Source organism: Suricata suricatta, chromosome 2, assembly GCF_006229205.1.
Source record: "Suricata suricatta isolate VVHF042 chromosome 2, meerkat_22Aug2017_6uvM2_HiC, whole genome shotgun sequence".
NCBI lineage: Eukaryota > Metazoa > Chordata > Mammalia > Carnivora > Herpestidae > Suricata > Suricata suricatta.
Genome location: NC_043701.1, coordinates 91,728,536 through 91,743,199, shown reverse-complemented (window position 1 = coordinate 91,743,199; position 14,664 = coordinate 91,728,536). Strand labels below are relative to the sequence as shown.

Sequence of the window (14,664 nt, the reverse complement as noted above, 5' to 3'; positions counted from 1 at the left end):
GGGGGGACTGTATACGCCCACCTAGGGGCAGGGACACATGGGAAATCTCTGTACCTCTCTCTCAGTTTTGCCATGGACCAGAAACTGCTCTAAAAAAAAAAAAAATAGTCTGCTTAAAAAAATAGGCATAACTGAAAGTGGTATAACCTGATGAGAAGAAAATGGGGCTGCTCAAAAGAATTAAATTTGAAGAACCCGTGTGGCTTAGTTGGTTAAACAAGTCTTGATTTCAGCTCAGGCCATGAGCTTATGCTTTGTTTTGATTTTTATTTTACTTAAATTTTTTTTGTCTTTTTTATTTTGAGAGCTAGAGACGGAGAGTGAGCAGGGGAGGGGCAGAGAGAGGGAGACACAGAATCTGACACAGGCTCCAGGCTCTGAGCTGTCAGCACAGAGCGCGATGCCAGGCTTGAACCCACAGATTGTGAGATCATGACCTGATCAACCAATATAAAATATGTAATATATAGTACATATATAATGTGCTATAGGGGTGCCTGGGTGCTTCAGTCAGTTAAATGCCTGACTCTTGATTTTGGCTTAGGTCATGTCTCATGGTTCATGAGTTTGAGCTCCACGTCAGGCTCTGCATTGACAGTACAGAGCCTGTTGGTGATTCTCATTCTCTCTCTCTCTCCCTCTCCCTCTCTGTCTCTGTCTCTCTCTCCCTCTCTCAAAATAATGTATGAGTTAAAAAAAAAAAACTTGGGGTGCCTGGGTGGCCAAGTCGGTTAAGTGTCCAACTTTGGCTCAGGTCATGATCTTGAGGTTTGGGAGTTTGAGCCCCACGTCCAGCTCTGTGCTCAGAGCCTGGAACCTGCTTCAGATTCTGTGTCTGAGGTGCCTGGGTGGCTCAGTTGATTAAACGTCTGACTTCACCTCAGGTTGTGATTTCATGGTCCGTGAGTTCCATGTAGGGCTCTGTGCTGACAGCTCAGAGCCTGGAGCCTGCTTTGGATTCTGTGTCTCCCTCTCTCTCTACCCCTCCCCTATTAGGTCCCTGTCTCTGTCTCTGTCTCTCTCTCTCTCTCAAAATAAAATAAAGACATAAAAAAAAATACTTTCATGCATATTGCCAACTTGGCTTTATCAAGAAATGTCCAGGGATTGAGAATTTAACAAAGACAATGGAAAAGGAATTAGCACTCTTCTAAAATTATCAAGCAATATGAGTGTGGTTTTGGTTACAGACACATATATTATTTCTAATTGTATTCATATGAAAAATGTATTAACATAAGTTATATAAGTAAGAAATTAATAATAGTGTTTACCTGTAGGTTTTGGAAACAATGAAGGATGGACTTAGAAGGTAATTTTTCAGAGCATATTTTATATGTATTTTGCATGTATTTTATATGTATTTTGCATGTATTTTGCATGTATTTTATATGTATTTTGCATGTATTTTATATGTATTTTGCACGTATTTTATATGTATTTTGCATGTATTTTTATGCATATATATGTCTGTGTGTTGTATACTATATATACTCAACAGTGCAAATGTCCTACCTATTCCAAAATTTAAAATTATTATTTATCATACAACTCTATGAATAGAAGAGACTCTGGAAATAACCCAGTCTAAATTCATTTTTTCCGTTCATTAAATTTTAAACGGTTTCATGAGCAAGCATCTCACCCTGTGTAAAGTTAACGCTAGAGGAGTGAGGTCTTCTGCTTTCACGCCAGGGCTCCTCTGACTGTAACACTAAATCTCAGTGAAAATATTCATCGATACATTCCAAAAGCTAAGGGCCATGCTAAGGTAAGATGCAATGCCCTCTGGCCACATAAAACAGATCCCTGTGACAAAAGCAGAAAGACAGTGAGTTATTCTCACGTACCTCTGTGAAACTGAAGAAGAGGCCAATGCCACCAACAAATCTCAAAACCTCTCCAGCATATTTTCCTATTATTGGAGCACACGGCGAACATGGGTGGCTGCTTTTGATGCAGCTCTGTATCAATTAAAAAAAAAAAAAGGACTTTTATTTCAAAGTAGTTGTAAAAAGCAGATAAAAACTGAGCCCACATACAAATGAGTGGCTGGAGCATTATATGCAATCTGGGTCTTGGCTATTTAGTACTGTCCTAAATTCTCAGATGGCTCGAACTATTCCCACCCCCAGCATATACACCTTGAGTAGTCACCCCTCCTTGGGCGTGGATGGGATGTGTGAATACAACAGACAGTCACTCCCAGGTTTACAGTGTGTTACATGAGACATCATCTTAACGGGGCGCCTGGGTGGTTCAGTTGGTTAAGCATCTGACTTCGGCTCAGGTCATGAACTCGTGGTTCATAGGTTCAAGCCCCACATTGGGCTCTATGCTGAGAGCTCAGAGCCTGGAGCCTGCTTCAGAATCTGTCTCTCCCTCTCTCTCTGCCCCTCCCCTGCTCACACTCTGTCTCTCTGTCTCTCAGAAATGAATAAACATTAAACAAAAATTTAAAAAAAAAAGACATCATCTTAACAGAATGGAAATTATCAAGCTGACTTTGATGCTGCCATATTGTGAAAACAAGAAAATGGGACTTAAGTCCTACAACCACCAGATGCTAAATCCTGTCAGCAACCCCCTGAGCTTGCCAGAGGCCCCCAGGCCTCTGATGAGATTGCAGCCTTGGCCACCACCTTCATTTCACATTTGACTACAGCCTTGGCCAACACTAAGTGGAAGATCCAACTAAGCCACACTCACACTCCCGATCCGTGGAAACTGAGATAATACATGGGTGTTGTTTGTGTGTTCCACAGCAATAGAAAATTAATAATCCCACAAAAGAGGCCTCACTGAGAAAAAGCCAGTTCAAGGCTCAGAGACATGGTTATAGGAGTTTCCCCAAAATTTTAACACATGTGAACTTCCTAAGAGAACTTCCAGGTCCAACCTCATCTAGGGGTCTGGTCTGGGGAAACAGGATGGCTCCAATTTGTCCCCTGCTAGCTCAGCTCCCACACAGAAAGAGCACGGAGGTGTGATGGGGAAGGAAGGAGGAAGGAAAGAGAAGAGCTCCCCATCTCTTTCCCCCTGGGCATGTTTAAACGGTTAAAAAGCCCGATTTAGGATGGACCACTCTCTTCCCACTACCCGGCTGTGCTTCAAAACCAAGAGGTTTATACAGCGCCCCTGTACGCCGAAGGCTGCTCCACACTTACTTTTCTTTCACAACTTCTTCTAGGAAGAGTTGAATGGGAAGAAATTAGGGGCAAAGAACCAAAAGCATCCCAGGGCCCCGAGGTATTTATTACTCTCAGGAGGAGAGACTTGAAAACAAATGATACAATAATGTCTGTGGAATATAATATAGGTGTATGTAAAGCATTTAAAAAATGCAATCCACCATCAGAAAGTCCATTTCATTCATGGACATCATTATTCATCTGTATGTAATACATCTCCAAAAAATGCTTAATACTTTTTACTTACAGCCAGACAGGTGTCATTTGGGTTATAAGTTCGAAACCCACAGCAGTTTAAATTTCTCTGGATGTCATTTCGAGCACTTGCTGTATTATTCCAACCAACCTCAAGTAGCTGACCCTAGAAAATGCATTAATATATGCATTAAAATGGGTTATCCCTGCACAAAATGTCTAAAGCTAGAGACTGCAACTTTTAATACCGCGTGTATCGAAAATAAATACTCTTTGTAGACCATTACAAGTTTTCAAAGGGCAAGAATTGAATCTGCAACAAAAATTAAAGCACTGGGGCACCTGGGTGGCTCAGTCAGTTAACCGTCCGACTTCAGTTCAGGTCATGATCTCAAGGTTTGTGGGTTCGAGCCCCGTGTCAGGCTCTGTACTGACAACTAGCTCAGAGCCTGGAGCCTGCTTCAGATTCTGTATCTCCCTCTCTCTCTGACCCTCCCCTGCTCACGCTGTCTCTCTCTGTCTCTCTCTCTCTCTCTCAAAAAAAATAAATAAATAAAGCACTGTGTCTATCCCAAGAATGAAAAGTCTCAATTTTTACATGGGGTTTTTTTTTTTAAAGCACTTAGTTCCAAAAATTCTCAGATAGCAACAAGACAAATTTTCCATTACCCCAATCAGAGATCTTTATTCTTCTACAAATTAGAGTTTGGAAAGCATAGTTGTTAGAACGGAATTACAAATGTTTCATTACATGATGGTGGGAAAAGACTGGGTGAACATCTTTTAGCAGTAGGACTGTTTGCCCAGGGAAGGCACAATTCTACTTCAAGGATGCAAAATATACCAACACCTGATGGTGTCTCAGGGCGCCGATCAGTCCCACTAATGCAATCGGGAACAGAACATTCTAGTTCTGAAGAGTGAAATGCCATCTGAGCAAGAAGTTATTTTATATTCCAATCTAGTCTCCCCCTTTTTTCTTACTACGTGGTGTAACAAAGTCGGAGAAAAAAAGCCTTTTCTTACCTGTTGCTCCTGGTTCAGGGCTAAGCAAGCACATGATACAGAAAACTGAACAACAAATACGAGTAAGAGAATAATCATGTACTGAGAATTAAAGTTAAGGGATTTTTTGATACTCTTAAAATAATACAAAATAGATACTCTTAAAATATATCAAAATGCACTAGGAGGAATTCAACCAGAAAACAGAACAAATGGCACCTGGAGAAAGTTCAAAAAGAAGACATACAATTATTATTTTCATTAATACACTGTAGGTGTAAGTTCATAATAAAAAAATACCAATATTTAACCTAAAAGCTGATCTACTAGAATTCCATTTAGATTATAATAAACATTTTTTATATATAAAACAAGTAATAAGTATGGATAAACATATGTGGGACTTCTTAATATCAAATCTAAAAAACAATCAATGAAATTCTCAACCAAATATTAACCCTCTAGAAAGGGTCTATAGGTCACTGAATCAGTTCAATGTAAAACTGAATTTGCAATACATAAAGAGGACTATGAACTTGCAGAATACACTCTTCACAATGTGAGAAGGTGAAAGTGAGAACATAAGACCATAGAGTAATTTCACAGAAAGAAACATTCCTAATGTTGATTGAACAAATACACACAGGGCATGCTAGAAGTTGCTGTCTGGCAATTAATTTCCTAATGATAATTCCAAATCAGTTGTAAGTTATCAAAAGATTAATCAATAAAAGTCAAAACAAATTCAGGTGGGGTAAAAATTCTGCTTTTTAAAAAGGATACAAAAAAAAGCAACACCTGATGGTGTTTTACGGCTCCAATCAGCCCCACCAACGCAATCAGGAACAGGAAAATGCCCACAGCAATGACCACGCCGACCACCCGGAGACTGGAAATCAGCCCGAAACCAATGCCCCATGCAGCGATTCCAATTAGCAACAGACTAACCAACTGTAAAAACAACCAAAGGGGCCAGGGATGGGGTAGGGGAAAAGGGGAAGAAAAAGAGGGGGAAAAACATCAATTTATATAATAATATCAAGAACATTTTTCAGTAGCTTCCAAATGACTGTTCATACTCAATACTAGAATACACACAAGATCTTAGTAGTGTTGTTGTGACAAATCAATCTTCAGTCATGTTTAAAAAAAACTAGTAATAATCTATGAAATTTTTATGGAGACTCAGAGGTCATCTGGTTTACTAAGCTCTACATGATTTCTACCTAAGCTTTTGAAATTACAGCATATGAAGAACTTCTAGATGCCAAAACATCTCAGTCCAACGTGTTGATTTCTTCAGATGGAAATCACTTATGTGTCCTTCAAAGCCCAGGCTCACTGTAACCTTCTCCATGAGGCCTTCCCCATCCCCAATAAACTCGGTTCTTGGAATATGGTTCTACTGTTCCTTTGAACACGCGCACAGTCTGTCATCAAGCCTGTCTCTCCCGGGAGAGTGGGAGCACCTTGAGCCTAGGGCCGCCACCTTCTTACCTGTCTACGTCCCCAAAACCTCTCTCTGAGCCCAGGCCTATCAACAGTCCAAAATTTCCCAAGGAACTGTTGAAAATAACTGCTTTAGATGCCATTATGTATTCCATTAGAATTCAGACAGCAAAAGGTCATGAAAACTCTGAGGACAAAAACAGTGTAGGAGACTTGTGCTACTTTGAGTAATATGGCATTCTGAACAAGAAGGAACGATTTTACATTCTAATCATTTATTTACTCATAAAATAAAACCAAGTGAAGAAGTAGAACACATGCCCCCCAAATCAGTCCTTACCTGTAAAACTCAAAGTTAGTTACTTCCTTAGAAGAGCAAAGAAAGAGCATGCCTTATGAAGATTTTGACGAACTGACAGAAGATAAAGCTGAAACAGGAATGTGGCAGGGATGGGGTCGGTGTCTGGGACAGGAAGGGGACAGCAGTATCTTCAATTCAACTCAGAGCCAACCATTTCTTGCAGCAAGGTGACCATATAATATAGTTGAAAGGAATCAAAATACAGGAAATCATAAAATTTACTTTCCAGCACCACTTAGAGACCCAATAAAATTTGTTTGGAAATATACATCAACAGCCACTCAAAGGCATTTTTCTTCAAATATTTAACTTGTCATATATGTAATTACAGTTTATTAACACAAATTGTAAATATCTTGGTATCTAAAGTTGCTTACATGTGCAGAGATACAAGCAAACCTGCCAAATATTGCCATATAGGACACCTATTTGTATTTTTGTCCATTTATTATAAAGCAGAACCAGAGAGGGAAAGGAACTGGGTGCAGTGTGACAGAACCAAGCTAACGAGATACGCGGACGTGATGCCCTCTGCCACAGTCAGGACACAGAAAGCTTTTGTCTTCAGAGGCTGAAGAAGAGGGAAGAAATTCTCAGAAACTTTGCCAGCCAGAAGGTGCTCGGTCCGTCTCTCATTTTCTCAGGGGCTCCTAACCGCAGGTCCATTTGCTTCTGTCTAGTTGTTATCATCTCACTTACCATCTTCTCACGACCTCAGGCTACCTTGGATTGGGAAAAAGTCTGCTGCTCCATCACCAGTGAGCTTATTTCTACTCTGGTATCCAAATATAACATCCTTCCTTCCACGAGGTGTGAAAGAAGGTGAGTTGCTGCAGGGCCAGGCCTCCGCCTCGGCTACACTCAGCATCCTCACTGCATCATGGGCGCAAACACTTCAGGTGCTCCACATACACAGCACATCACAGGGGCTTGCTCTATCCGTCAGGGTTCTCCAGAGCAAGAGAGCCAAAAGGATATATATTTAGAAATAGAGATGTATTTTAAGAAATTGGCTCATGCAGTTGCGGGGACAGCATGTCCAAAATTTGTAGGACAAGGACAGCAGATTGATAATGCAGGCAGGCTTTCTGTAACACAGTCCTGAGGCAGAAATCTGCCTTCCTTAAGAAACCTCAGTCACCCAGTCAGTTAAGTGTCCAACTCTTGGTTTCGGCTCAGGTTATGATCTCACCGGGTTTGTAAGTTCGAGCCCCGCATTGAACTCGTGCTGGCAGTACAAAGCTTGCTTGGGATTCTCTTTCTCCCTCTCTCTCTGCCCCTACCCCACTCCTGCTATCTCTGTCTCTCCCAAATAAATAAATATTAAAGGAAGGAAGGAAGGAAGGAAGGAAGGAAGGAAGGAAGGAAGGAAGGAAGGAATGGAGGGAGGAAGAAAGGAAGGAAGAAAGAAAGAAAAAAAGAAAGAAAGAAACCTCAATTTTTGTTCTTCAGGTTTTCAACTGATTGGATGAGGCATACCACTATGGGGGTAATCTGCTTTACTTAGTCAATTGAGTATAAATGTTAAATCTAAAAAGTGCCTTCAAATCAAGAGTTACATGAGCATTCAGTCAAACATCTGGGTGCCGCAGCCTGGACAACGTGACACATAAAATAACCATCACACTTGCCAACTTCAATTCCTAGGCTTGACGCCTATTTCCTAATTCAATTAAAGTTGGGAGTGTGATTATCACGCTCTATTTCTTTGAGTCTTAGAGCCAAAAAGATCAGGAGCATGAATAATAGAATAGTTACACCCCATAGTTTTAAAAAACCCCTTAGGGAATCATACCAAATCCTTACTCTACTGATGAAATTCTTACAAGTCAAATATTCAGCAACAAATGACCAGTGATCACCATACACTAAAAGCCAGGGACAAGCTCTACCAGGACAAAGGTGGGCAACTTTCCTCCGTAATGGGCCAGCAACCGACCATCTGGCCCTGTGGATCACACACTCTCCGCCACAATTACTCACCTCTGCTGCTCTAACACAAAAGCAGCGGCGTAGGCATGAGCAGGGCTCTGTTCTAATCACACTTCATTTACAGGTACTGGAATTTAAACTCATGTAACTTTTGTATGCACCAAAATATTAGTCTTCTTTTGATCATTTTAATCATTTAAAAATATAAAACCATTCTCAGTTGTCTATACAATAACAGGAATGGATGTGGCCCAGAACCCGTGGTTTGCTGGCCCTTGCTCTAGAAGTCAGTTAGGAGAGAATAAAAAATTACAATGGGACAAGCAATTGCTTTATCAGAGATTTTTTACAGGATGGGTCAGAGAGCATAACAATAATTCCAAAATCCAGATAAACAGAAGAGACCAAACAGTGCAAAGAAAGAGGAAAGGAAACATTAGTAAGCTGAAAACATGACCTTACTGTGAATGTTACTTTGTAGAACCAAAGAATGAATGTTATTTTATATGGCCAAAGATGTGACTAAATTGAAAATCTTAAAAGGAAGGATGATCAGGTAGACCCTAAATGTCATCACAAATATCCTTATAAGAGAGAGGCAGAGGGAGACACAGAGAGAGGAGTTGACCACGTAATGACAGAGGCGGAGAGCAGGGTGGCTCCGAGCCAAGGAACACCGTCAGCCACCTGAAGAGGGAACATGCAAGGAAGAGAGGCCCCCCCAGGGCTCTCAGAGAGAGTGCAACCTTGATGACGCCTTGACTTTGGATGCTGGGTCTCCTGAACTGTGGGAATAAATGTCTAATTCTTTAAGCTACCATGTCTGTGGTAATTTATCAGAGAAGCCCTAGGGAATGAATACAGAACAATTCACACACCTGGTACTGGACAAGTCAGGAACAGTTAACCTAACAATTACAGAAAGCTGCCTTGCATTTTACCACTAACGGAATCCGACCACGCAGCTGGAGTGAAGTGTTCGAGTATTCTTGTCAGTGCCCTCTTAGCAGACCCGGGTCCTTCATGTACGGCGGCACCATCTCAGCAAAATGAGCAAACTGTCTTCTCTCTCAGCTACCAATTTATAGGCTTGTTAATCATAAGAGTATTTTCCCTTCTGAAAAATAATGTCCACGACTAAAAGAGAAGGAAATTTTATCACATCTATAAGAAATTCCAGGTCTCAGAGTAGACATTATGCTGTTACTGAAAATATCATCTAAAACATTCTAGCAGGTATCTCTGCTCTAGTTTTTTTGTTTGTTTGGTTGGTTTTTGTTTTTTGAAGGAGAGGAAGAAAAGGCTACTCCCTTCTATGTAACTCTCTGTCAAGAGTATTCCTCATGAAGTTTACTCTGCTGTCTCTCTAACATAGTTGTCCATCTATCCCTGTAGCAATACCAAGCACTCCTCCTTTAAGAACACTGAAGAGAGGCATGAGGTTCTCAGTTGTGCTTAGGTCTTGGAGCATGGTCTTTTCTTGGTTCCTTCTGTCTCTCTGATGGAGATCCCAGGTAGCAGCCCACTCTCAGACTATTTATGGGACCTCATCAAGATAAAAAGCTTCTGCACCGCAAAGGAAACAATCGACAAAACTAATAGGCAACCAATGGAATGGGAAAAGATAGTTGCAAATGACATATCAGATAAGGAGCAAGGATCCAGAATCTATAAAGAACTCACCAAATCCACACCCAAAATATAAATAATCCAGTGATGAAATGGACAGAAGACACAAACAGACACTTCTCCAAAGAGGACATCCAGATGGCCCATAGACACATGAAACGAGGCTCAGTGCCACTCATTATCAGGGATATACAAATCAATACCACACTAAGATGCCACCTCATGCCAGTCAGAGTGGCTAAAATGAACAAATCAGGAGACTGTGGATGCTGGCGAGGATGTGGAGGAAAGGGAACACTGTTGGTGGGAATGTAAACTGGAGCAGCTGCTCTAGCAAACAGTGTGGAGGTTCCTCAAAAAATTAAAAATACAACTCCCCTATGACCTAGCAATAGCACTGCTAGGGATTTACCCAAGGGATACAGGAGTGCTGATGCATAGGGGTACATGTACCCCAATGTTCATAGCAGCACTTTCAACAATAGCCAAATCATGGAAAGAGCCTAAATGTCCATCAACTGATGAATGGATCAAGAAGATGTAGTTTATACTTACAATGAAATACTACATGGCAATGAGAAAGAGTGAAATCTGGCCATTTGTAGCAACATGGATGGAACTGGAGAATATTACGCTATGTGAAATAGGTCAACCAGAGAAAGACAGATACCATATTTTCACTCATATGTGGAATAGGAGAAACTTAACAGAGAACCATAGGAGAAGGGAAGGGGAAAAAATAGTTAAGGGGAGGGAAGGAGGCAAACCCCAAAAGACTTAAATACTGAGAACAAACTGAGGGTTGATGGGAGGTGGGGGAGAGCGGAAAACGGGTGATGGGCATGGAGGAGGGCACTTGTTGAGATGAGCACTGGGTGTTATATGGAAACCAACTTGACAATAAACTATATACTTAAAAAAAAAAAAAAGAACATTGAAGAAGGTGTGTCAGTTCCCTAGTGTCACTTTAACAAATTACCACCAGTCTAGTGGCTTAAAACAACACAAATTTAATCTGCTGCAATTCTGGAGCTCAGAAGTCCAATATGGGTCTTACTAAGCTAAATCACATTGCCAATAGGGCTTTATTCCTTCTGGAAGCTCTTGGGGTAAATTCATTTCTTTGCCTCTTCCACCTTCTAGAAGACACCTGCCTTCCATTGCCTGTAACTACTTCCACCACCTTCAAAGCCAGCAGTGCATCATATTCAAATGTCTCAGACTACAACCTATTTTCCTCAGCATATCTCTTCCTTTCAGGATAGCCCTCCTGCATCCCTCTTATAAGGACCTTTGTGATGACGCAGGACTTTCCCAGATAATCCAGAATAATTGCCCCATCTCAAGATGCTCAATTCAATCACATTTCAAAGTTCCTTTTGCTATGTCAGGTAACATAGCAAGCAATCCCTATCCCCAGATTAGGATGTGTACCTTTGGGGGCAGAGGGATAATATTCAGCCTTAGAAGGTCCTGGGATCATGGGCAACTGAGCTACCATACAATCTTTACTGCCACAAATACTTTAAAGTACTGAAAAAGATTGTAATATTTTATTTAAATAAGCTGAGCACTGAGAAACTATGGGAAAGTCCTACAGGCCAGAAAGGAAGGGAAAATGCAAACTCATAAGTGTTAGCATACAACCGGTGGGGGGTGAGGCAGGAGTTCCTGGATAGGAAGGGTAGGAAAGAGTTCCTAGGTCAACAGTCCCTGAAGAGGAGGAACGTGGGTTTCAAACCAGACAGGGCTGGGAAGTGAAACTAAAGACACTTACATAATGAGGCATCCAGATAGCTGTATTTTCAGTGTAAGCAGTTACAGAAAAAACTATAAGATCATACCCAGGAAGACAGCAAGCATTTCTGAGTCCCTTTAAAAAGCTTTTTGTAAAAAAGAGAAACTCCAAACCTAGAGTCTGCAGTTGAAATGTCTGGAGTCTAAATGTCCCTACCCAGGGATGTGGGACGATTCAAGCCAAGCAATCCAGATAAAAGCTGATCACAGGCAGTGATGGGATTTAAAGGAGGAAAACCCACAGAAGCAAATCCAAAATGATTCAGGAGGAATATTTGCAAATCCTAGCCCTTGCACCATTCCCAGGGAAAAAAGTAAAAACTCTGTCGTCAATCAAAAGTCACAAAACACATAAGAAAAAAAAATCTACCACTAAAGAGATACAACAGACACAAGTTGAGGTAACAGAACTAACCAAATAAAACTAAAATTATTACGTTTAAACTGACTAAAAAGATAAAAGAAGAAATAAAAACAATATGGACAAAACAAAATCATATTTAAAAAGAGAGATTGGAAAAAGCCAAACAGAACAAAGCCAAAGAAAGTAGAAAGAAGAGAAGCAGTTTATAAGAAGTATAAATAAAGCTTTATCAAAAAAGAAAAAAGGTGACAGGCATTCAGCAAAATTATTTCTTAAGAAAAAGAACAAAAGTAAATTCTCCCAAATTTCCTTAACTGGCAAAGAATAGCTATCAAAAACTAAAGTAAAAATCATACTTCACGATAAAACCTGAGAAACTTTCCTTCAAAATTCAGGAATAAAACCAAGATGCTTTCACCTTTTCCAGTCAGCATTGCAGTGGGGATCTTAGACAACTGAGCAAGCCTGAGCACTGAACAATGAGGAGGGAACACAGCTTTCATTATTCATACTAATGGGAGAATCCACATGGGAAATCCAAGAGACTGCAAATATTAAAATTGGTAAACGAGAAAAGTTGCTATAAATAGGATCAATATGAAAACATAAACAGCAGGCTGATGTATCCCCCCAAATTTTAATATATTTTTTAGGAGGTGATCTGTAATAGCCTTGAAAATGTCAGGTACATAGAAATAAATCTACCAAGTGTATTAAAAGATCTTCATAGTGAACATTATAACATTAATCAAAGAACATAAAAAACGAAAATAAAGAAATATAGTAAGTTCATGGGTGGGAACTCTGATCATGATAAAGCATCAGTTCACCTCCAATTTAGCCTACAAATTCAATGCATTTCTAGTCAAAGCCTCAATAAACTTTTTTGGATGGAACTTCATACAACAATCCATTAATTTACATAGAAGAATAAAGGTCACCAAAGGGCTAGGAACATTTTTAAGAGTAAGCAGAAAGTCTATAGCTGTGGTCCTTTTTCTCAGCCCAGCTGCACTGCCCCCTGCACTGTGCACAAGAAATGCTTTTAGTGGGGGCGCCTGGGTGGTTCAGTCGGTTAAGCATCCAGCTTCAGCTCAGGTCTTGATCTCACGGTTTGTGGGTTCAAGCCCCACATCAGGTTCTGTGCTGACAGTTCAGAGCCTGGAGCCTGTTTCAGATTCTGTGTCACCCTCTCTCTCTGCCCATCTCCCAGTCATGCTCTGTCTCTCTGTCTCAAAAATAAACTATAAAAAAAATATTAATAACAAAAAATGCTCTTAGTGGCAAATCGACCTCTGTCACGGCTTACAATGAACTGTCCCAGACTCTTTATTGTTGCTTTCACCTTGGCGTGCAAAACCTGTGCCTGACTCTATGTTTCTTGGACATGTCTTATTTTTTTTCACTAGTAAAATAATTAAACATATAAATTAAATATATAAATAAAACTTAAAAAAAACTAAATAAACTAAAAATCCAAACAAATATCACAACTTACTGTAACGGTTTGGTAATTAAAACCAAGCAGTTGACACAAATCTAAACAAGCCAACACAGTGGGCTTGGAGGGAGACGGAATTCCAAATAAGCAGGGAAAGAGCAGTCTTTAATTAATAGCCCTATGACAATTCCCTGCTCATTAAAAAAACAGTAATAATAGTAGTCCTTACCTCATACCCTAGACTTAAACCCTAAATATAAACTTTTAGGAAAAAAATAGAGAAAATTGTTTTGACTTTGTGGTTACAGAAAAATTTCTTCAACATGACCCCCCCCCCCCAGAAAATCAAGTATTATACTAACGTCATGGGTATCATGTGCAAGGAAGTATTCCAAGTGCTTTACATAAAGCACTTAGTACTCTAAGAGGTAGGTAGTACTGTTGCTTCCATTTTCCAGATGGGGAAAGTTATGCACAGAGATGTAACCTGCCCAAGGTTCTACAGCAAGGAGGGGCCAGAACTGGGATAGGAAGCCAGGCTCTATGGCAATGGATTCTGTGCTCTTATCTTTCACACTATACCCCACGTTAAAATTTTAACATCCTACACTATAAAAAACACCAGGTGGGCGCCTGGGTGGCTCAGTCGGTTGAGCCTCCGACTTCGGCTCAGGTCAGATCTCACGTTCGTGGGTTCGAGCCCCGCATCAGACTCTGTGCTGACAGCTAACTCAGAGCCTGGAGCCTGCTTCTGGTTCTGTGTCTCCTTCTCTCTCTGCCCCTCCCCCTCTCATGCTCTGTCTCTCTCTGTATCAAAAATAAATAAAACATTAAAAAAAAAAAAAAAACCACCAGGCATTTGTGGAATAAGCCTAGGACTAGAGGACATTTCCAGCACATATATATTAAAGAATACCTATAAATCGTTTTAAAAGGACAAAAAGCACACTGTCAAGGGGCCAAAAGTGGTAATAGGCAATCCACTGAAGAAGAATCCAAATGACAGCTAACACCCAGAAGATGTTAAATCACATTATATATCAGGAACATAAAAATTAAAACAATGGGATACCCTCTCACATGCAGAAATTAAGTCCGATGACACCAATGATATGGAGAGTCTAGAGCTCATTTAAGCCAAAGTGTAAATTTTTGTAGCCACTTTACAAAACAATCTGACAACACCTAGGAAAATTAAAGACAAGTCTCCCTTCCCAAACCAGCAATTCTGCTTCTAGATTAACACTCAAGAGAAATCCCCATGTCCCAGCTGGATATCAGGATATCCTGAAGACCTTGT

At 40.4% G+C, this 14,664-nt stretch overlaps 1 protein-coding gene across 1 annotated transcript in view; it reads right to left on the bottom strand.

Moving 5' to 3' along the window:
* The window catches only part of TSPAN13 (tetraspanin 13), a 34,080-nt gene that overhangs the window by 4,383 nt on the left and 15,033 nt on the right, over positions 1-14,664 (bottom strand). Inside the window, exons 3-6 of the mRNA XM_029929700.1 lie at positions 5,175-5,342; positions 4,413-4,493; positions 3,439-3,552; positions 1,851-1,964 (exon numbers count right to left, since the gene is read on the bottom strand). Coding sequence (XP_029785560.1) covers positions 1,851-1,964; positions 3,439-3,552; positions 4,413-4,493; positions 5,175-5,342 — 477 coding nt within the window. The remainder of the gene's footprint in view (positions 1-1,850; positions 1,965-3,438; positions 3,553-4,412; positions 4,494-5,174; positions 5,343-14,664) is intronic.